The 24480-nt window shown below is 47.3% G+C and overlaps 1 protein-coding gene across 1 annotated transcript in view; it reads right to left on the bottom strand.

The window, feature by feature from the left end:
* Window positions 1-2189: 2189 nt before the first annotated feature.
* Window positions 2190-24480, bottom strand: part of FAM120B (family with sequence similarity 120 member B) — a 280814-nt gene continuing 258523 nt past the window's right edge. The window contains exon 12 of the mRNA XM_075339687.1: window positions 2190-2292. Coding sequence (XP_075195802.1) covers window positions 2267-2292 — 26 coding nt within the window. The 3' untranslated portion in view covers window positions 2190-2266. The remainder of the gene's footprint in view (window positions 2293-24480) is intronic.

Below are 24480 nucleotides of genomic sequence, written 5' to 3' on the forward strand. Positions count from 1 at the left end.
GGTACGGGGGTGTTTGTATCCCACACACGGCGCAGCAGCCCTGGTTGTTCTTTCCCTGCAGCAAGTGTCTTTTCCTCCTCTCTCTCTTCCTCTTTCTCCTCAGCCGGGGACGGGGAATCACTCCCCTGTAGTGATCCGGGAACCCAGGTACCGAGGGGCCACCGCCCGGCTCCGGCTACCTGTTCTGGCCCCTTCCTCACTACGGCCTGCCCCGGCCCTCTTGGAGAACCCTTCACTCCCAGCCGGGAGCTACACTTCAGACCTCCGTCCTGTCTGCTCTCCACACACTGTCTGCTCCAGCCCCTCCCCTCTCCTCTCCTTTTCCCTTACACTGGGGGCTGTGCTTTGCCATGCTGCACCGTGTGAGATCAGATTACCAAGGAGGATTAACTCTTTATGTGACACCCTGGCTGTGCCAGGGCGTCACACACCCCCTTGGTAAAACACGGCCCGTCCTCGGGCCGGCTAGGCACCGACATTTTATTAAACTGGAAAAGATAAAACATCAAACATTTTCAATCCTCCCAAAACGGGATGCACATCACTTTAACATTGCAGTAACAGTCCAACACTTTTAATAATAACAGGGTAACGGTTCCTTCAGTCACCCACCCAAACAACCTAGCCTTGGTGCCGCCCCTAAAACCCAGGCAGCACCCCTTGACCCCAGTCCAGAAGCGGTTCCAGATCGGTCAACGGGACCGGTACTTCGCTGCCGTTGCGGCCGGGCGGACTGCCGGAGCCGTCGTCATCTCCGTCGCGGCCGGGCGGACTGCCGGGGCCGGTGGCAGGGTGGTGACAAAGGTGAGGCCTGGGGACCCCAGGTCTGGGTCCTCCCCAACAGGCGCTGCGGGCTCCGCTACCGGTTACAGGGGTAACGGCTCGGTGCATCGCTGCGGCGGCCTCTTCCAGGAACCAAATGCTGGCAGAGTCCTGGCGTCCCTGCTTCCACAGTCCTTGTCACATAAGCTGCGGTTCCTTTCTACTGCTCCCCCTTGGTACTCGGGAGCAGTCCTTCCAGCAACTTTTAAACTTTCTCTTTCGCTTCCGGTCCTCCGGAGCTTCACTTCCGCCCGCGTTCTCGGGGGGGCGGAGCCTCTTTTTCGCGCCCAACGCTTGGGGAAGAAGGTGCTGGGCGGGAGATTTTCGCGCCCAAAATGGCGGCAAAGATGGTGACTTTAAGATTTTTGCAGCGGATCACCGCTGACAGTCCAGAATAAGGCGCACTTCCTCCAGATAACTGGATGGGTTCGATCCTGTTCGTGACGCCAAATGTGTCGCCCGGGGACCAGGGGTACTCAGATCCGGGCCACAGAGTCACTTCTGTGGGTATCACGGCAGCGTGACCCGGTCTGTGATCCCAGGCTCCACAGTAAAAGGGGGTTTTGTTAGGGGAGATTGTCCGTGACGCCACCCACGGTTGTGGTGATGGTGGAACACCACCGCTGCTCTAGAAGGGGATCCCGGGAGCGGTGATATGGAGCAGCGTAGTTGTTATGTCCCCTCCGTGGGTAGGGGGGTTGGTTGTCCCGGGGCCCGGTGATGGGGTAAGCAGGGGGCGGCAGGGCGCAGTGCTGCAGTGCAGTGCCCGAGGGCACGAGTGTACTCACAATAAAGTCACACGGAGTCACTGGTGAACTAAGAATTGCCGGTGTCCGCAGCCTTCGGTACGGGGGTGTTTGTATCCCACACACGGCGCAGCAGCCCTGGTTGTTCTTTCCCTGCAGCAAGTGTCTTTTCCTCCTCTCTCTCTTCCTCTTTCTCCTCAGCCGGGGACGGGGAATCACTCCCCTGTAGTGATCCGGGAACCCAGGTACCGAGGGGCCACCGCCCGGCTCCGGCTACCTGTTCTGGCCCCTTCCTCACTACGGCCTGCCCCGGCCCTCTTGGAGAACCCTTCACTCCCAGCCGGGAGCTACACTTCAGACCTCCGTCCTGTCTGCTCTCCACACACTGTCTGCTCCAGCCCCTCCCCTCTCCTCTCCTTTTCCCTTACACTGGGGGCTGTGCTTTGCCATGCTGCACCGTGTGAGATCAGATTACCAAGGAGGATTAACTCTTTATGTGACACCCTGGCTGTGCCAGGGCGTCACACATGCATATTTTAACTTTGAATAGTTGTCCAATAAGTAAAGGAAGCAACAATACTCAGCAATGCAGCATTACAGCTAATTTACCACTTAGTGACTACCAATATGCTTTTTTACAGTGTCCACTATTAGACCTTAGTCCTCAGCCTTTCTTCTTCATCCAGCGCAGACCGCCATCACTTTTTCCAGCCACGACACGTCTCTGCAGAAAACAACACACAGATATCTATACCTGATCGATTCCAGAGCACATTCCCCACTTTGTCCCTGACTTCTCCAGTATGCCAGATGAAGAAAAAAAGTGACATAGTGTCGCCCTGCACAGTTACAGGACCTCAAAAATAAAATACTGCACAGAAGTAGTAATATCCCTTAATTAGCCCCTACAGTGATAATGTCCCACATCCTGGTCCCTTCCTGTAATAATGTCCCACTTTATGGCCCCTTCCTGTATTAATGTCCTACATCTTGGCCCCATGTCTCTCCATCCTGGACCCATGTCTCTTTATGCTGGCCCCTATATATCTGCTACCCATATTGTAGCTTTTCAGTACAAGCAAATAAAAAAAAAGTTTCTTCTTACCTGCGTATGGCAGTGATGTCAACGTGCGTGTCGACATTAGCTGCCAGCCTCTGATTGGCTGGTGGCTGTTAACTATTGCCGTGCAAGAATATATTTCACCTGAATGTGCGTGCAATGACACATGTTCAGTTGAATACTGAAACAACGGAGTCCTGACACTGGGGACCGTTGAGGAGAAACAAAGGAGGGACAGCTGGGTTGCTACCTGTCTCACCCAGTCCGGGCCCCCTCTCCTTGATTTTTCTCACTGGGCCCCATAAACCAGTAAGGGCAGTAATGGTGGCTCTCTTCCCCAACGCCAGTCCTCAGGAGTCACCAATAGGTCATGTTTTCAGGATTTTTTTAGCATTGCACTGGTGATAATTTAATTACCTGCACAGGTGGTGGTTCCAACTCCTATGCAATGCTAAGGGTATCCTGAAAACATGCGCTGTTGATGGCTCCTCAGTAATGGTGTTGGGGAATCGATCTAGACAAAGGGGACACCCTCTTTAATCCAATCGGCTACCTGTGGTCACAAAGTCCTGATGGTTTCCATAGCAGCCCAAAGCCAAGTAATCGCCTCTAAGTATGGTGGCTTGTTAGGATTTGCCATATGTAGGGTCTAACAGACCAAGTGCCAGTGTCAAATCTACAAGTCTGATGCAGTATTGTAGTATAGCAGACTAACAAAGTGCAATGTATTCAATTACCATAGTGGGACTATGTAAAAAATTAAAACAGGTTATTAAAATTTGTAAACATGTAAAAAAAAGAACACAAAAGGGAATAAAGAAATCACAGAAATCTGTGTCAACAATGCACTGTGCAGAATTATTAGACAACTGAGTATTTTGACCATTCATATTTTCCAACACCAAACTGAATACACTTGAATGCTTATTGGATGAAGCAGATTAGGTGATGTGTATTTGTGTAAGGCTATGTTCACACGCTGCATCTTTTACTTCGTTTTTGGTGCGTTTTTGATGTCACAAAGATGCACTTACTGTAAATGCATGCATTTCCTTCTCCCAGCAAAGTCTATGAGATTTCTATTTTGTTATCCACACAGTGCATCTTTTTTTGGCTGCATCTTGGATGCATTTTTGAAGACGCAGCCAAGATGCAGCATGTCAATTCTTTTTGCGTCTTCTCCTTGCATTTTTGAGGACTAGCAGATCAATCCCTCGCTTACTCGATGTCGGCGGGGGATTAATCCCTGGTATCTGGTTAGATGCCAGTTCCCATAGAGTCAATGGGGACCAGAATACGGAGCAAAGGGGTAGGAGCAAGCGCTTCATACTTACCGGCTCAGCTGTCACACTGCTCCTATGGCCAGTCATTCACTTCTTCAGCCGCTCATATTCATTGAATATGCACTGCTTTCTCCACCCACCGATGGTTGTGATTGGTTGCAGTCAGACATGCCCCCATGCTGAGTGACAGCTGTCTGACTGCAACCAATCACAGCTGCTGGCGGTCGGGTCTATATCGTACAGTACAAAATATAAATAATTAAAAAAAACGACGTGCGGTCACCCCCAATTTTGATACCCAGCCAAGATAAAGCCTCACAGCTGAGGGCTGGTATTCTCAGGCTGGGGAGACCCACGTTATTGGGAGACCCCAGCTGAAAAATATCAGCCAGCAGCCACCCAAACTTGCTGCATCCATTAAATACTTTACCCAGCTCATCTCGATTGCCCTGATGCGGTGGCAATCAGGGTAATAAGAGAGTTAATGGCAGCCCATAACTGCCACTAAGTCCTAGATTAGTAATGGCAGGCATCTACCCAAGACACCCTCCATCACTAATCTGTAAGTGAAATGAAATAAACACAAACCCCAAAATAATGCTTTATTTGGAATAAAAGACAAAAGACCATCCTCTTTCACCACTTTATTAACCCCAACACAACCCTCCAGGTCCAACGTAATCCACACGAGGGCTCACGACACTTCCAGCACTGCTACGTATCTGAGGCTTACAGCAAACGCCATAGAACAAGACTGCCCGCTGTGAAGTTCAGTTCTCAACTGAAGTGAGCCACGCGCTCAGCGGTCACGTCACTCAAGTTAGCTGTGACCACAGCATGGCCAAAGCCTAACATGAGTGATGTCATGCTGATCGCGCGGCTCACTTCAGTCACTCAGGTGATTTATTGTCACAGGTGGAGGATTCCCGCTGTGATCGCAGGTAACCTGAGTGATGTCACCACTTATCCCGTGGCTCACTTCAGTTGCTAGGTGAAGCTCACAGCGGGCAGTTTTGTTCTATGGCCGCTTGCTGTGATTGTCAGATGTAGCAGAGCTGAATGCATCGTGGGACCTCGTGTGGATTACATTGGACCTGGTAGGGTGTTTGGGGGGTTAATAAAGTGGTTAAAGAGGGTGCTTTTTGTATTTTATTTCAAATAAAGGATTTTTTGGATGTTTGTATTTATGTACTTTCACTTACAGATTAGTGATGGGGGGTGTCTTATAGACACCTGCCATACTAAGCTAGGGCTTACTAGCAGCTGTGGGCTGTTGTTAACTCCTTATTACCCCCATTGCTACTGCACCAGGGCAACGGGAGGCCTTATGGATGCACCACTTCTGGGACAGCTGTGGGCTGCTATTGTTAGGCTGGAAAGGACCAAATAATGATGGCCTTTGATATCAGCCCCCCAGTTGTCTGCTGTACCTTGGCTGGTTTTAAAAAAATGGCGGGTGGGCACCACATATTTTTTTTTTAAATAGATCAAATGAATAAAAAAAAAGTGTGGGATCCCCTCAAGTTTTAATAACCAGTCAAGGTAGAGCACATAGCTGACGGTTGCAGCCTGAAGCTGTTGTTGTTCTTGTGCTGATCTGAAAAATGGGGGTAACCCCATGTCATTTTTTTAAGAATTTTTTTAAAAAAAACAAAACAGCTTGCCAAGTTAACTATCCCTCTATCAAGCTATTCTGTTATTTCTTTCTATTTATTCTATATGTTCTTTCTATTATCTATTACCGTTATCCATCTATTATCTGTTATCTATTATCTGTTATCTATTATCTATATATCTATTATCTATCTATTATCTCTCTATTCTCTATCTATTCTATCATGTTTTGTTTCTGCTTTAAAAAACACATTAACCAAAATGCGACAAAAACGCAGCAAAACATCATGCGTTTTTTGGGCCACAAGCTGCATATTTCTGAGACCACAGGTAAAAGATGCAGTCAAGATGCACTCGCTCGGAAAAAAAGATGCCGCGTGTGAACATAGCCTTATGGGGGAGTGTGCGGGCTAAGAATATCAGCACCCTTTATCAAGGTGTGCAGAATTATTATGCAGCTAGTTATCCTCAGCAAAATGGGCCATGAAAAAGAAAAAACTGACTGAAAATTCAATATTTCTTAAAAGTTTTACAGAGAGATGCAATACTTTTGAAATTGTTAACATACTGGGGCGTGGTCACAGAACTATCAAAAGTCTTGTTGCAACTATTCAACAGTATTGCAACAATGTGTTTGGAAAAAAAAGACGCACATTAACTACCACAGGTTTGAGAAGAATCAAACATGAAGTGACCAGGGACCCATTATCCCCCAGTGCTGTCATATTCCAGAGCTGCAACCTCCCTGGAGTGCCCAAAAGTACAAGGTGGTCAATGATCAGAGAAATGGCCAAGGGAGGGAATGCTGAATCCTGGCCACCACTGAACTAGACACAGAAGATGAAAATTCAAGACTGGGCCAAGAAATATCTGAAGACAGATTTTTTAAAAGATTTTTAAAGGTTTTATGAACTGGTGAGATGAGAGTAAAGGCCCCGTCACACACAGAGATAAATCTTTGGCAGATCTGTGGTTGCAGTGAAATCATGGACATATTGTTCCATTTGTACACATCCACAAACCTGGCACTGATTGTCTACAATTTCACTGCAACCACAGATCTGCCGCAGATTTATCTCTGTGTGTGACTGGGACTTAACTCTTGACAGACCGGGTAGATGGGCTTGTGGCTGGATCAGTAACGGACACAGACCTTCACTTTGACTCATCCCCAGCAAGGTGGAGGTGGGGTACTGCTATGGGTTGGTGTAATTAAAGCTAGTTAGACCTTTTCAAGTTCAAGATGGACTCAAGATCAACTCCCAAACTACTGCCAGTTTTTAGAGGACACTTACCTCAAGAGGGTACAGGAAAAAGTTTGCATATTTCAAGAAAACTATGATTTTTAATTATGCAGGACACTACTCCATCACATACATTGAAGTCTGCAATGCTTGGCTGCCAGTGATGAAAGAATAATAACATGACCGCTTCATCATCTGACCAAAACCCTATTGAGAACTTGTGGGCACGGAAATGGGAGATTAACGGTGAAGGAAAATAGTGGACCTCTCTGAAGAGTTTCTGGGAGGCTGTGGCTGGTGCTGTCCAAAAAGTTGATCGCCAAGAAATTAAGAAACTGACAAACGCCATGGATGGAAGACTTGTAACTGTTATTGAAAAAAAGGGTGGCTATATTGGTCACTGATGTTTTGGGAAATATCAGAAATCTATTTTTGTAGATTTTGAGATATTTGATCATTATTCTCACTTTAACAAATGTAAATAAACAATGGAGATGGGAAAATTTTCATTTTTCATTTAGATGCATAATAATTCTGCACAATAATCGTTGCACAATATTTCTGCACACATTGACCTTCTCTTAAGAAAGACAAAACAACACTTTTATTTAAATATTCAAATTTCAGATTCATTGACCTTTTGGATTGACCGACAGCACTGTAGTTGTTCAATAATAAGATGAATCATGAAAAATGTACATTTCTTAATAATTGTGCGCGAAGTGTATATGCACAGTGTGAGGCAAATCCCGGGATATGAAGATGAATTATGACTCCAGTCATAATCCCTCATCACTCCCTGGCAGTGCCCCCTCCCTTCTTGTTCTCAGTGTTCCACTTACACCTCCATGGCCATGTCCTGTGATATGGAAATTAGGTGGTGTGGGAACAATGGACACAGGATGACTCCCTGCCGTCACCCTGTAGTAGGAGCTGCTAGCTAGTTAGCAAGGCTATGGAAATAGCCAGACAAAACGACTCCAGTAAAAAATGGTTCATATCTCGCAAGCCATATTTCCGATAAATATGGCAACCATAAAAATGGTGTCTCTGCATGCGGACGATGCCGGCACACCCTTTTTATGGGAGCAGGACATTGGGAAATGCCCCAGGCGTGATATCAGCCAATGGGGAACTGGCAGACATGTCATGAGTCCCCTCGTTCTGTAGCTAAATTCATAACTGTCACAATGAGAGCGTTGGCGTCCGCCTACGACGCTCCCAGGCAAAGTTATGGCCCATATTCCATGTTGGGATATTGTCCATAACTCAAGCCAGGGGTGGAGCAGTGCTCCCTGTGAGGTCACGAAGGTAGGAGGAGACCTGGATTTGCCCAGGTTGATAATCCTACTTCGGCCATTTTCCAGTGTTCTTTTCGCTGGGGGCACGTGTAGGAAACATCTGTGGGAAGGATCCTAGAAACCTGGGTACAGCGCCCCCCTGTGGCCAGACGCAACAAGGTAACTGCTGGAACTGTGTATGCCTGTTTGTAACCCATGCTTTGATTGTAACTGTACTCTGACATATGTATATTCTGTAGATTCCCTATTGTATATATTGTAGTTCTAGTGTGCTTTAGGCTGATTAAATTATATAATTAATCTTGGGCTGTTCTGTTATCTCGATCTTGAATCCCACGTCTGTGTGTTCGGCTAATAGTTACCGTAAATCGGTTGGTGGCAGCGAATTGTGCCAAGGATTATTGTGGGGAGGCCAGTGAGATTCGGGGAGATTTTATATATTCCGCCCGCGGAGGTCGGGGGAATATATACCTTACTCTCACCGGGGACCCTTCAATAATCGGCATAAGTAGTATAGCGGCCTCCTTGCTTATTGTCGGGCAATTCCATAATTGGCCTGACTATAAGAGGGGCGCTAGAGAGCGCGTCACGTGCTCTGTCTGTCGGTCGGGAGGTATAAAGGAGGGGTGACCCCCACTTGTTACCCCCCGATTGTGACGTACTGGTAGCCAGCGCGGGGGATTTCTGAGTGACCCCCCCGGTGGTTTGTGACATATTGGTGGCATAGCGGTGGGATCGAGATAATAGTGTGTGTGAGTGTGAGACCCATACTCCCAGACACTAAAGACTGCCTGCAGCAGCTGTGGCTGCTGGGGTCTTCAGACTAGCTCAACACTAGAGTGTCAGAGTGCAGATACTGTAAGGTGTGTGGAGGCATCAGGTGTCAGTTCTGTGTCAGTGACCAAAAGTCTGCAAGAATGGCTGATGGCACCAGGAGCAGAGCTAGGCAACTGGCCAATGCTAAAGCAGGAGCCGAAGAGAGGGAGAACGGTGCTGTGGACAGTAATGAGGAGGTTGCCCACGAGTCCTCCAGGAGCTCGACGCCAGAAAACAGCTCTGCAGAGGACATTGCACAACCTGGCACTGCTGGACAAGATGAGGAGCAGCTCACCCAAGGGTCCTCAACGAGCCAGATGCCAGCCCTCCGCTCTGCAATGGACAGTGAATCACCAGGCTCCGCAGCGGGCCGCAGATCACCACGTGCCATTCCACCGAGCCTGGGAGGCTCGGATAGCCTTCTTCAAATGGCTATGGCCCTTCTCCAGGCTGGAGACCAGGAGGGCTACAAGGGACTCCTGGCAGAGCGCAGGGCAGAGCGGCAAGCAGCGCGTGAGGCTGAGGCTGCGGAGCGGCAGGCAGCGCGGGAAGAGCGCCAGGCAGAGCGTGACTACCAGCTGCAGCTAGCTCAGCTCCGGCCCTCATCAGCCACACGTGACCTTCAAGACACCAAACTTCCAAAGGTCCGTGTTGAGGACTTCCCAGTGCTGGAGAAGGATGGAGACTTGGACTCTTTCTTGACTGCTTTTGAACGGACTTGCTTGCAGCACCATCTGGACAAGGATCAGTGGGCCAAATACCTGACCCCCCGTTTAAGGGGTAAGGCCCTGGATATCCTTGGGGACTTGCCTGCTGAGGCAGATCAGGGCTACGACACCATCAAGCGGGCCCTGATCCAACAGTACAACCTCACTCCGGAGTCCTACCGCAAGAAGTTCCGGACCCTGCAAAAGGGACCAAAGGACTCCTGGGCTGACCACCGGCGGGCACTTGCCCGAGCTGCCGACCACTGGACCCAAGGCCTGCAGCTTTCCACCGGACCGGAGATCCTGGACTTGTTCATCACGGAGCAACTCTTGTGGAACTGCCCTGAGGATCTCCGCCAGTTCATCCGAGACCAGAAGCCAAAGGGGTCCACGGCTACAGCTGCCCTTGCCGATGACTACACCAACAACCGGGCCCCTGAGGCCAGGAGAGCGGCCACCAGCAGCACCTGGAGAGGGGGTAAGATGAATTCTGCGACTGCCCCACCTGCCCCTAGACTGCAGGGGGTGTCCCCCTCAACTCCCCTCTCCAGGCCCGTGGCAGAACCAAGACGGTGCCACCAGTGCAACCTACCTGGACACTTCAAGGCCATGTGCCCTCAGCGTCCCAAGGCCCCGGCTCCGTCCCCGTCCCAAGGGCCGCCCAAGGTGTATTGTGTGGGTGGGGGTGGTGGTAGGTCCCTGGACAGCTTCCAACCTGTCACCGTCGGCCGGTCTGTGACCATAGGACTGCGAGACAGCGCCTCGGAGGTGACTCTGGTGCGGCCTGAGATGGTGTCCCCCCAAGACTTGATCCCTGGAAAAACCCTCGCTGTCTCCGGGATTGGAGGCATTGACCCGGCGCTGCCTGTTGCTGACATTTATGTGGACTGGGGCGCAGGGCGAGGGGTGAGGGAGGTGGGGGTAACTGATCGGATCCCCGCAAACGTGCTACTTGGGACAGATTTGGGGCAGATAACCTCCCAGTTTGGGCCCCAACCAAGGGCTGAACCTTCAGCCAGTACTGACATGCCTCCGGACAATGTTAATGTGTTATCTATGAATGATGTGAGAGAGGGGGGAGTGAACTCTGATATTTCTGCTTGCATAGACACCATAGACACACACACAGCTGCAGCTGTGACAGGGGAGGGGGTCAGAGAAAGGTGTGACAATGCCTCTACAAGTAACCAGCCTGTGAGCTGGGATCTGTTGCCCTCTGCAGGGATAAGCAGAGAGCAGGGTGCTGCAGGGGGAGGACCAGTGTGTGGGGTGGGGGCTACCACAGCAAATGTGGGGTCCCCAGAGATTTCACAGCGGGGTTCTGTTGCTGCAGGAGGGGAACAGGCAGGTGAGATTGGGGCCGGTCCAGGAGCGGAAGTGCTCCCAGGTAAGATCTCGGTGCATGGTTCCCCCACAACCGGGGTGTCAGGAAGCCAGATAGGTCTGCCTGAACCAGCGACTTGGTCAGGAACGGAGGAGGAGCAGGCACGACCCACGGTCGCAGCGGCTGTGGCCGCTGTCACCCGCAGTGGGAGTGCTGGAAGCCAAGGGGCCTCCCGGAGGTCCGATAGCTCTTCCCCTTCTGACCAAGTGGCAGCCGAGTCAGGTGGAGGCCAGGACACAGGTCCCGGGGTACTGACCGAAGATGTGACAGTCTCGTCGATTCTGGCCACATCTAGTCAGGGGTTTCAGGCAGCGTTAGAAGCTGACGACAGCCTGAAAGCTCTAAAGGAGCAGGCGGCACAGCCTCCCTCGGACTCGGACCCGGAGCAAGTGGTCTGGGACCAAGGACGGCTGTACCGGGCCACGGTCCAGCAGGGTTCACCGGAGGCGTGGCCCAGGGACCGACAGTTGGTGGTACCCTATCCGTTCCGGACGGAGTTGTTGCGGATCGCACATGAGATTCCGATGGCCGGACACCTAGGGATCGCTAAGACCAAGGCCAGGTTAAACCAGCATTTCTACTGGCCAAAAATGGGGGCCGATGTGGCTGCCTACTGCCGTTCGTGTGAAACCTGTCAGAGAGTGGGGAAGGCGGGGCCACACCCCAAAGCCCCACTAGTATCTCTGCCAATCATCGATGAGCCTTTCAGGAGGGTGGCTGTGGATCTGGTCGGCCCGCTGGCCATCCCCAGCAGCTCCGGGAAACGCTTCATACTGACGGTAGTGGACTATGCCACCCGGTACCCAGAAGCAGTGGCCTTGTCGTCCATTCGGGCTGACAAGGTGGCCACCGCATTGCTGGAGATTTTCTCCCGAGTGGGTTTTCCCCAGGAAATGCTCACTGACCGGGGGACCCAATTCATGTCCCAGTTGATGGAGGCCCTCTGTAAGCAAGTCCAGATGCGACATCTGGTGGCCAGCCCGTACCATCCACAGACTAATGGCCTGTGCGAGCGGTTCAATGGCACCTTAAAGCAGATGCTTAAGATGTTGGTCGACTCCCATGGGCGTGACTGGGAGCGGTATCTCCCACACCTGTTATTTGCTTACCGGGAGGTTCCACAGGCCTCAACAGGATTCTCACCGTTTGAGCTCCTGTACGGGCGACGTGTGCGGGGCCCCCTGGCTCTGGTGAAAGAGGCTTGGGAAGGGGATTTGGCCACCCCTGGAGTGTCGGTTATCGAGTATGTCATGCGCTTCCGGGACAAAATGCAGGCCTTGACGCAACTGGTACACGACAATATGGCTCAAGCCCAGGCCGATCAGAAGCGTTGGTACGACCAGAACGCTTGTGAGAGGACCTACCAAGTGGGTCAAAAGGTGTGGGTACTGGTCCCCGTACCACAGGACAAGCTTCAGGCAGCCTGGGAAGGCCCATACCTCGTGTACCAGCAGCTCAACCCTGTGACGTACCTGGTCACCCTGGACCCTGCCCGTGGAAGGCGGAAGCCCTTCCATGTGAACATGATGAAGGCACATCATGAGCGGGAGGCATGTGCGCTCCCCGTGTGCAACCTGCCCGAGGAGGGAGAAGCGGAAACCCTCTTGGATATGCTAGCCCAGGTTAGGGCAGGCAGATCCATTGAGGATGTGGAGGTTGGCCACCAGCTCTTGGAAGACCAACGGTCCCAGCTGTGGGCCACCCTCCTCCCCTTCCGGGGGTTGTTTACCAACCAGCCCGGAAGGACTGACTTGGCTGTCCATCACGTGGACACTGGGGATCATCCCCCGATCCGGCGTTCAGCATATCGGGTCTCCCTGGAGGTGCAGCAACACATGCGCCAGGAGATTGACGAGATGCTGAAGCTGGGGGTGATCCAGGCATCCAACAGCGCTTGGGCCTCGCCTGTAGTCCTCGTCCCTAAGAAGGACCGAACCACTCGGTTCTGCGTGGACTACAGGGGGCTCAATGCGGTCACGGTCGCCGATGCGTACCCAATGCCACGCATCGATGACCTGCTCGATCAGTTGGCCGGGGCTCAGTACCTGACCATCATGGATCTGAGCCGGGGATATTGGCAGATCCCCCTGACTCGCAAGGCCAGGGAACGCTCTGCCTTTATTACCCCATTTGGACTGTACGAGTCCACGGTGATGCCATTCGGGATGAGGAATGCCCCTGCCACTTTCCAGCGGATGGTCAACACCCTGCTCAAGGGACTTGAAGGGTACGCGGCCGCGTACCTGGATGACATTGCCGTCTTCAGTCCCACCTGGGAGGACCACCTAGAGCATCTAGCACAGGTGCTCAGGCGGATCCACCGGGCAGGTTTGACCATCAAGCCGGGAAAGTGTCAGCTGGCCATGAGCGAGGTCCAGTACCTCGGTCACCGGGTAGGTGGGAGAACACTGAAGCCCGAGCCTGAGAAAGTGGAAGCCATCGCATCCTGGCCCACCCCCAGGACCAAGAAGCAGGTGATGTCCTTCTTGGGGACCGCTGGGTACTATAGGAGGTTTGTTCCATGCTATAGTAGCCTGGCCAAGCCCTTGACGGACCTCACCAAGAAGAAGCTGCCCTCTGCAGTCGATTGGACAATGGACTGCGAGACAGCCTTCCGGGCCCTAAAGGACGCCCTGTCCAGCCCGCCCGTGCTACAGGCAGCCGACTTCACGCGGCCGTTTGTAGTACAGACCGACGCCAGTGACTTCGGCCTCGGTGCGGTGCTCAGCCAGGTGGACTCTGCGAGCCAAGAGCACCCAGTCTTGTACCTGAGCAGGAAGCTGTTACCAAGGGAAGTTGCCTATTCCACGATGGAGAAGGAGTGCCTGGCCATAGTGTGGGCCCTGCAGCGTCTGCAACCCTATCTATACGGGCGCCACTTCATCGTGGAGACGGACCACAATCCCCTCAGCTGGTTGCACACCGTCTCTGGGACGAATGGGCGATTGTTGCGATGGAGCCTTGCGCTCCAGCAATACAACTTCACCATTCGCCACAAAAGGGGCCGTGACCACGGTAACGCAGACGGGCTGTCCCGACAAGGAGAGGTCGCGGACGGGCGCACGGGGGAACACCGGAGTGTGCTGCCCCCTAGCGCCCTCAAAAGGGGGGAGGTGTGAGGCAAATCCCGGGATATGAAGATGAATTATGACTCCAGTCATAATCCCTCATCACTCCCTGGCAGTGCCCCCTCCCTTCTTGTTCTCAGTGTTCCACTTACACCTCCATGGCCATGTCCTGTGATATGGAAATTAGGTGGTGTGGGAACAATGGACACAGGATGACTCCCTGCCGTCACCCTGTAGTAGGAGCTGCTAGCTAGTTAGCAAGGCTATGGAAATAGCCAGACAGAACGACTCCAGTAAAAAATGGTTCATATCTCGCAAGCCATATTTCCGATAAATATGGCAACCATAAAAATGGTGTCTCTGCATGCGGACGATGCCGGCACACCCTTTTTATGGGAGCAGGACATTGGGAAATGCCCCAGGCGTGATATCAGCCAATGGGGAACTGGCAGACAGGTCATGAGTCCCCTCGTTCTGTAGCTAAATTCATAACTGTCACAATGAGAGCGTTGGCGTCCGCCTACGACGCTCCCAGGCAAAGTTATGGCCCATATTCCATGTTGGGATATTGTCCATAACTCAAGCCAGGGGTGGAGCAGTGCTCCCTGTGAGGTCACGAAGGTAGGAGGAGACCTGGATTTGCCCAGGTTGATAACCCTACTTCGGCCATTTTCCAGTGTTCTTTTCGCTGGGGGCACGTGTAGGAAACATCTGTGGGAAGGATCCTAGAAACCTGGGTACAGCGCCCCCCTGTGGCCAGACGCAACAAGGTAACTGCTGGAACTGTGTATGCCTGTTTGTAACCCATGCTTTGATTGTAACTGTACTCTGACATATGTATATTCTGTAGATTCCCTATTGTATATATTGTAGTTCTAGTGTGCTTTAGGCTGATTAAATTATATAATTAATCTTGGGCTGTTCTGTTATCTCGATCTTGAATCCCACGTCTGTGTGTTCGGCTAATAGTTACCGTAAATCGGTTGGTGGCAGCGAATTGTGCCAAGGATTATTGTGGGGAGGCCAGTGAGATTCGGGGAGATTTTATATATTCCGCCCGCGGAGGTCGGGGGAATATATACCTTACTCTCACCGGGGACCCTTCAATAATCGGCATAAGTAGTATAGCGGCCTCCTTGCTTATTGTCGGGCAATTCCATAATTGGCCTGACTATAAGAGGGGCGCTAGAGAGCGCGTCACGTGCTCTGTCTGTCGGTCGGGAGGTATAAAGGAGGGGTGACCCCCACTTGTTACCCCCCGATTGTGACGTACTGGTAGCCAGCGCGGGGGATTTCTGAGTGACCCCCCCGGTGGTTTGTGACACACAGCTTTTACGTAAAAACAAAAATAAAGAGTACAAATGATTGGTTTGCCATATCCAGAATGACCTCAGCCATAAAGTGGTCATTTATTTATCCCATGTCATGAACATCGCTTAAAAAGGAAAATAAATAAGAACACTCCAAAATTAACCTCTTGTTAATGACATTGGACATACTTTATATGTCATGGCTCATATCGGGGTAATCACCACTGGCTGCTGCAGTGAGTCGGCGGTGAGTTCTGCATATGTCAGCTGATTTGAACAGTTGAATGCGTGGCTATCAGGCGCGGGTGGATCCGCGATCCACCCATGCCTGTTAACCCCTTAGATCGCGTTGTCAAAATGTGATAGCGCAATGTAAATGAACGCAGCGGGTAATGCACATTTACCCACTGCTATTGGAGGCCCCATGATGTGATCATGGGTAGCTGATGGTTGCCATCATAGCACAGGGTCATGTGATGTCTCCTGTCACTATCATGACTCACTTCCTCTTACAGCCGGCAGAGCAGCGGCTGTAAGAGAAGAGCAGCATTTCTCCTGGTCTGAATTGTGCAGCTATGATCAGGAGAAATGAACACGTGATCAGACTGCTGACATTTATAGTCCCCTAGGGGTACTAGTAAAATTTAAAAAAGTTTTAAAAAAGTTTAAAAAAAACCCCTAAAAGTTCAAATCACCCCACTTGCTCCATTGAAAATTAAAGGGTAAAATAAATAAAAAATATACACATATTTGGTATTGCCGCATTCAGAAATGCCCGATCTATCAAAATATAAAATCAATTAATCCGATCAGTAAACGACCTAGCAGCAAAAAAAAATTCCAAACGCCAAAATTACGTTTTTTGTTTGCCTCAAATTTTGTGCAAAATGCAATAACAGGTGATCAAAAATTAGCATCTGCGCAAAATGGTACCATTAAACACATCAGCTGTCACTGAGCCTCATATCCTAAAAAATGAGAACGCTATGGGTTTTAGAAAAAAACCTTTTTTGGACAAACTTCTAAAATTTTTTTTAACCCCTTAGATAAAAGTAAACCTATACATGTTCAATGACTACGAACAGGCATCACACTGACAGATTAGTTTTACCATATAGTGAACACGGTGAATAAAATACCCCCAAAACAATTGTGCAATCGCACTTTTGTTTGCAATTTTTCTGCACTTGGATTTTTTTTTTGCCATTTTCCAGTACACTATATGGTCAAACTCATGGTTGCATTTAAAAGTACAACTTGTCCCGCAAAAAATAAACCCTTATATGGCAAGACTGAAACAAAAAAAAAAAAGGTTACAGCTCTCGAAAGAAGGGCATCTGTTCTGGTGGTGTACGTCTTACAAGGTGTTTTTTTAGTGCACAAAAAGTGTGGTCAATAGAGATGGGTAAATAGTAACTATTCGTGTTCGGCTAATATTATCGAATACTAAGTGCTATTCCAGTATTCGTCATTGCAAGAATACTGCTCAGTTTCCCCATTAACTTGCATTAGGATCGATATTAATGATGAATACCGGAATAGGACTTTGGGATTCGTTACGAAAAATCCAAACACAAATAGTTACTATTCAACCATCACTAGTAGTCAACCTTTTCTTTTGTGCATACCTAAATAGACAGAGCACTGCTTGAACAGATGCCACATGGATCCGAAAGTTACTCTGTCTGCATCATTATAGTGAATATTTCCTTCGAGGGTTAGTCTAAATCAGAGTTTTTTCAGATTTAAAAGGAACCCTGATATGTGTTCACCATAGAACAGAAAATAATATAATAATAATAATATTTATTCATTTATATAGTGCTATTAATTCCATAGCGCTTTACATACATTGGCAACACTGTCCCCATTGGGGTTCACATTCTAAGGTCCCTCTTAGTATGTCTTTGGAGTGTGGGAGGAAACTGGAGTACCAAGAGGAAACCCACGCAAACACGGGGAGAACATACAAACTCCTTGCAGACGTTGTCCTTTGTGGTATTTGAACCCAGGACCTCAGCGCTACAAGGCTGCAGTGCTAACCACTGTGCCACCCTATAAGTATGTAAAATAAGTGTGAAACTCACTTTAAAAGTGGTAAAAAAAATCATATGTACTCCAAAATGCTACCAATAAAAACTTTGGTTCATCCGGTTAAAAAAACAAGTACACACTCAGGTATGTCTTCTGTCAATGGAAAAATAAAGGGTTTCCAAATCACGGGTAGCTCAAAGACTCTAGAAAAGGCTCTGGAAAAGTAACATGGCTCCCCCTAAATATAAACCAGTAAAACTACTTCTTTGGCAATACCTATAATCTATTTCAACAAAATCTAGCCAAATAATGCACCCTCCATTCCGAGCCCTGCCATGTGCCAGTAGTGTACAACAACATAAGTGTCTACAGAAATTGCTTAATAAATTGTGTGGTCCATTTTCTTCAATTACTCCTTGTGAAAATAAAGTCTGTCACTCGATCTCTTCCTTTGTATACATGTCATATGTCCGAACGCAGGGAATGTGAAGCGGAAGCTGATTGGCTGCAGGATTATATGACATCACAATGTCATGGCAGCCTTATTAGAGTCGTATTAGAGCAAGTGCTAACACCACTGTAAGGGTGCAAGCTCCAAACGTAAGTGTACATTTTATTCTTTTATAAATGGGAAAGATAGGGATCCAGATGGGGTTGTCCTAGTTGTGGACAACCCCTTAATTCTGAGTAACAGACATTCAGACACAGTCTATGTAATACTTGAAGATATGGTACAGGGCTAAATATTTCTATGCCTACATTTTTGGTATTTGAGTAGTGTTTATCTACAGAAATCTGAATTGATAATGAATGTAGTAAAGGATAGAAAAAGAATGATAGGCCACTCACCAGAGAAAATTCTTCTGTTAGTAAAGAAAAAAAAGAAACATTTTCTCACAGTTTGCTGAGTGGTATATTGCTTGGTTTTTTTTGGGGAGGGGGATTATTGTCCAGTCAAATTACTGAGTGCTGCCAGCATTGCTGCAGAGGTTACAGAGTTGGTGAGTCAGCCTGTCAATACTCAGACCATATGCCACACAATGCATCAAATTGGTCTGCATGGCTGTCATCCCAGAAGGAAGCCTCTTCTAAAGATGATGCACAGGAAAGCCCACTACCAGTCTGCAGAGAAGAAAACTAAGGTCATGGATCACTGGAACCATGTCCTGTGGTATAATGAAACCAACATAAACTTATTTGGTTCAGATGGTATCAGCATGTGTGGCGGCAACCAGCTGAGGAGTACAAAGACAAGTGTGTATTGTCTACAGTCAAGCATGGTGGTGGGACTGTCATGGTTTGGTGCTGCATGAGTGCTGCCAGTTATGGGAAGCTACAGTTCATTGAGAGAAACGATAAATGCCAACATGTATTGTGAAAAACTGAAGCCGAGTATGATTCCTTCCTTCGGAAACTGAGCAGCAGGGCAGTATTCTAACATGAAAAAGGACCTAAAACAAGATGACCCCTGCCTTGCTAAAGAAACTGAGGGTAAAGGTGCTGGACCATATCTCCAGACCTAGCATCTGTGGGGCATCCTCAAACGGAAGAGCACAAGGTCTCTAACATCCACCAGCTCCGTGATGTCGTCATGGAGGATGGAAGAGGAGTCACATGGCTCCTGTGAAGCTCTAGTGAACCAATGCCCAAGAGAGTTAAGGCAGTGCCTGAAAACAATGTTGACCACACAAAATATTAACACTTTGGGCACAATGTTACGATGTTCACTTAGGGGTGTACTCACTTTTGTTGCAAGCAGTTAAGACATTAATGGGTTTGTGTTGAGTTATTTAGATACATTTTCCCTGCACTTAATAGCCCTCTCTATCTGTACTTGTACACATACTGACTGGTGACCGATTCATGCAGCGTCATTTGAGTACCCTATTTATTATATTGATAGTCGGACCATACAATACAACCATTTTTTATTATTTACCTTTTGTGCCGTCCCGTCCCTCCTCATAGATTGTAAGCTTGTAAGATCCAAGATAGGCCAAAGTCTCTCAGGTATTGCAGTACACAAGTAAAGCAATGCATGAGATCATTGATCAAAGTAAAAATTATTCATGTCCCAAAGTGGGACTAAGTGAAAAAGTAAAAGAAAAGTTTAATAACATATGTAAAGTAGTAAAAAAAAAAAGACAAAAATGCACATAAATCACGAAAACATATTTTGCTACTAAAAATGCAGCCTTTGTATTAAAACAAAAATAAACAAAATATCATACCCACAATTGATAACAGAGTGTCCGGACTGTAAAAGTGTCATATTATTTATTCTGTACAGCAAACACCATAGAAAAATGAACAAAGAATAGCCCAAAATTTAACTTTTTCATCATATTGACACACAAAAAAATGAATAAAAAGCTATAAAAAGTCATATGTAAAAAAAATGAAAATACCAAATTGTCCAGTAAAAACAATCCCTAATATGTCTCTCTTGGCAAAAAAATAAAAAAAGTTACAGCTCTCAGAATAAGGACGTGCAAAAATAAATAATTTTTTGTAAAATAGTCTTTTTATAATGTAAAAGTAGCAAAGCATAAAAATATAAATCCAGTATCGCTATAATCTTACTGATACAGATAATAGATTGGTTTTATTATTTTTACCACACAGTGAACCATGTAAAATGAAAAACAATAACTGAGTTGCTGGTTTTTGTTCATTCTGCGTCAGAATATCTGGATAAAAAGTGATCAAAAAATGTTAGGTGAAGAAAAAACCATAATTAAGACTTAGCCGAAACGCGTATGTTTCATGTGTTGTTTCTTTTTCCATCTGACCATGGTGTTTACCGCTATCTGTTTGTGAACCATTTTTTTAAGGATTACAAATAAATTCAATATTTTATTAAACCATTATTTTATCATTGTGATACAGTCACCGGTTGGTGGATTTTTAGTTATTCTTCTGTGAAAAATGTTATGTACCCCAAAAGGTACCAAAAAAGATCTTCAACTCGCCGTACAAAAATAAAAACTATTGTTCTACTTTGTCTAATAGTTCATTCGACCTCCCAAAAATCAAAATAAGGCTCAGTTCCCATTTATCCTGTTCTCTCTGCTGAGCATTTACTTCAGAGTTTCCATGTAAGTTCCCAATAACTGCAATTCAGACAAAACCCCCAATGGAACTATACACTATAATGAGGCAGATGGAGTCAATTTGGACTTTGTCTGGTCTCTATTCCAGTGGTGTCCCATCATTTTAGGTGTCTTTTTAGCGCACAAGTGTGGTCAACTACACTACAGATCTGTTCAAATAGAAAAGATAGAAAAAAATAGATCAGAATAGCTTGAAAGATAGATAGCTAGCTTGGACAGCTGTTTTATTTTATTTTTGGAGGGTAAAAAATGAGGAGAGGTCCCCCCATTTTTTATATCCAGCACAGGAACAGCAGCATCTGCAGGCTGCAAACCTCAGCTGTCTGCTGTACCTTGGCTGGTTATGAAAACTAGATGGGATCCCACGCTTTTTTTTAAATTATTTGATTTTTCATTTATTTTTTAAAAATGATGGGGGTCCCCCCAATTTTCTAAAACCTGACAAGGTAAAACAGACAACTGGGGGCTAATATTATTAAAGTGGGAGGGGCCATCGCTATTTGGCCCTTTCCAGCCTAACAATAGCAGCCAACAGCCGCCCTCGAAATGGCGCATTCATAAGATGCGCCAATTCTGACGCTGGGCCTGGCTCTTTCCGTTGCCCTGGTGCAGTGGCAATCGGTGTAATAAGGAGTTAATAACAGCCCACAGCTGCTACTAAGCCCTAGCTTGGTGATGGCAGGCGTCTATGAGACACCCCCCATCACTAATATGTAAGTAATAGTAAATAAACACCCAAAAAATCCATTATTTGAAATAAAATACTAAAAAGCACCCTCCTTAATTACTTTATTAACCCCCAAATACCCCTCTAGGTCTGACGTAATCCACACGAGGTCCCATGGCAATTCAGCTCTCCTACATCCCTGTCCTGTCACAGCGAGTGTCAAAGAACATGACTGCTCGTCGGGAGCTCCACGCAGCAAGTGAAGTGAGCTACGCAATAAGCAGTGAGTCACTCGGGTGATTTGCGGTCACAGCGGGAGTCCATGTGTCCTGGAGTCCACGACTGAAGTGAGCTGCAGGTGGAGGACTCACCGGAGTGACATCACCGCTGATCATGAGGCTCATTTCAGTCGCGACGGCCTGATTTGCGATCACAGATGGAGGACTCCAGCTGTGACTGGAAATCACCTGAGTGACATCACTTCTACTAGCGTGACTCACTTCACTTGCTATGTGGAGCTCACAGTGGGCAGTCTTGTTCTATGGCACTTGCTGTGAGCGTCAGCTGTAGCATTTCTGGAAGCATTTTGGGACTTCGTGTGGATTATGTTGGACCTGGAGGGGTGAATGGGGAGTTAATAAAGTGGTGAAAGAGGATGCTTTTTTGTCTTTTATTTCAAATAAAGGATTTTTTAGGTGTTTGTGTTTATTTACTTCCACTCACAGATTAATGATGAGGGGGTCTCATAGACACCTGCCATGGCTAATCTAGGACTTAGTGGCAGCTATGGGCTGCCATTAACTCCTTATTACCCCAATTGCCACCAGTGCAATTGGGAATAGCTGGATTAAGTGTCGGGACTGTTGTATCTAATGGATGCGGCAATTCCAGGAGGCTGCCGGATGATATTTTTAGGCTGGGGTGAGCCTAATAACCATGGGCCTCACCGGTCTGAGTATACCAGCCCCCAGCTGTGGGGCTTTATCTTGGCTGAGTATCAAAATTTGAGAAACTACACACCGTTTTTTTATTTATTTTTTTATTTTGCTGTACAATATGGACCCACTCACTGGCGTCTGTGATTGGTTACAGTCAGACAGCTTTCACTCAGCATGGGGGTGGGTCTGACAGCAACCAATCACAGATGGCGGTGAGTGGGGGAAGCAGTGAATATGTATGAGCCTAATGAGCGGCCGGCTTCAGAAGAACAAAGAGCTGCCACGTGGGAGCAGTGTGACAGCCGACCCGGTGATCGGTGAGTATGTAGCTCTTGGAGAGAGAGAAAGACAGAGAGAGACACCGACACCCCAAAATCACTCCAGCATTGATTTTGTCATTCTAGAACTAAGTTGTGGAGCTGCATTTTTGTTGACAAAACCGCAGGTAAAACGTTTGCAAAATGCAAACAATTTGTAACCATGCGTTTTGCCATCTGTTTTTCTACCCCTCATTTATTTCAATGGGTGACGAAAGTTGACAGAATGCAAGGAGAATGAACATGCTACTTTTTTGTCACAAAATTTTGTCAAAAAACTGCTGACAAATAAACTGCAATGTGCACAGCAAATCTGACTTCTCATAGACTTTGCTGGGAAGTCAAAAGTGAGAAAGTTCTGACAACAAAACTGCAACAAAAAATGCAACAAAAACTGCAGCGTGCGCATGTAGCCTAAAGTGTCTTTATTATTGATGGACAGACCAGACAATACAAGCACTTTTTACCATTTACCTTGTATGCCTCCCCTATTACCTCATAGATTGTAAGCTTGTGAGCAGGGTTTTCACTCCTCTTGGTAATTGTTGAATTATGTTACTCTACAATGTCTGTCTGTAAATGTCTGTAAAGTGCTGCAGAATATGTTGGTGCTATGCAAATAAAAAATATTATTTATTATTATATAGAGGCACACCACATTTACGCTGTTATACAAGCCGTACACTGACTACTTTACATTGTATCATAGTGTCACATCTTCAGGGCTATCCCATCAAAAGATATATTAAAATATTTAGAATAATGTGATGGGGTGTACTCACTTTTGTGTTATACTGTATCTTTGGTTTGGAAAAATGCAATTTAATGATTTATTTCTTAGAAAGTGTTTTTACTTGGTCACCAATTTAACAATTGCAAGTCATAATATAAACAGTTTTTGTTTGTTTCGTTAATCTGTGCAGTATTTCCTAATTGGGTTTAATCCTGCTCATAAAACTTCCTTCTGAGGTGATCCATGGAGACCTCAGTGACAGTGATGTGCTCAGACACAGCTCTCTCCCAGAACTTGGAAGATCAAGGCTCTCACAAGGCACTATCACTATCGCCATCAGAGGGGCTAATGTCCTTAATGGGCCAAATCTCTCTCCTATCAACAGCTGCTAGTGCTATTTATTTTAGGACTAGTGGTACTTAAGTTCTTGTAGAAAAGCAATTATAGGCTTCTTCCACATTGTTTAGATTTCATTTACAGTACAGTCTCACAGCACTGACTTGTGGATTACCCATACATTATTTTACTAGATTGTCTGAGAATCCCAAGGTAGTAACAATACAGACAATGTTTATGAGGAAGAGAAGGGCAAGAGAATAGCATGACCCCAACTTTTAGATGTCAAACCAATGAAAAGTTAGTCAAGTGTAAGGAGGCATTAACAGACTAATACATAACCACCAGTTATCCTAACAATTGGCAGTCAATGATCTTTTCATTGCACACCACTAAAAAAAAATCTGCTATATAAAGCTACTTAACCCCTTAATGATGAGACCTAATTTGGCCTTACTATACAAACATCTTTTTCATCGACACATTCCTCTAGCCATTTTCATTATTATTATTATTATTATTATTATTATTATTCATCGACATAGCTTGATTTTGTAGGATGTCTTGTAATTGTCACAGTGGCACAGTTTTGGGAAACATATACCCTAACCCCTTAATGACCACCGATTCACATTAAAACAGCAGTCTTTAAGGGGTCTTATTCTTCTCCACTGTTTTAAAATGGCGATGAGAAATACTGTAAGTACATAGTGATCTACAGCAGGTGCAAATCCTGCAGGTGACAGCTGTATATGACAGCTGCCACCAGGCCCGGACTGACCATACGGCAATTCTGGCAAATGCCAGATGGGCCGGTCCCTGTAGTGGGCCGGTGCCTGTAGTGGGCTGCTGTATCTGCAGTCACCGCTGCGCTCCTCAGCAGTGTGTGCATGCCAGGCACACTAGCTGCAGCAGGACCAGGAGGCAGCGTGCTGTGCTGTACCGCCCCGGCTGTGTGCTGTGTGCCTGCCATGCACACACTGCTGA

The sequence above is a fragment of the Anomaloglossus baeobatrachus genome, chromosome 3 (assembly GCF_048569485.1).
Source record: "Anomaloglossus baeobatrachus isolate aAnoBae1 chromosome 3, aAnoBae1.hap1, whole genome shotgun sequence".
Taxonomy (NCBI): domain Eukaryota; kingdom Metazoa; phylum Chordata; class Amphibia; order Anura; family Aromobatidae; genus Anomaloglossus; species Anomaloglossus baeobatrachus.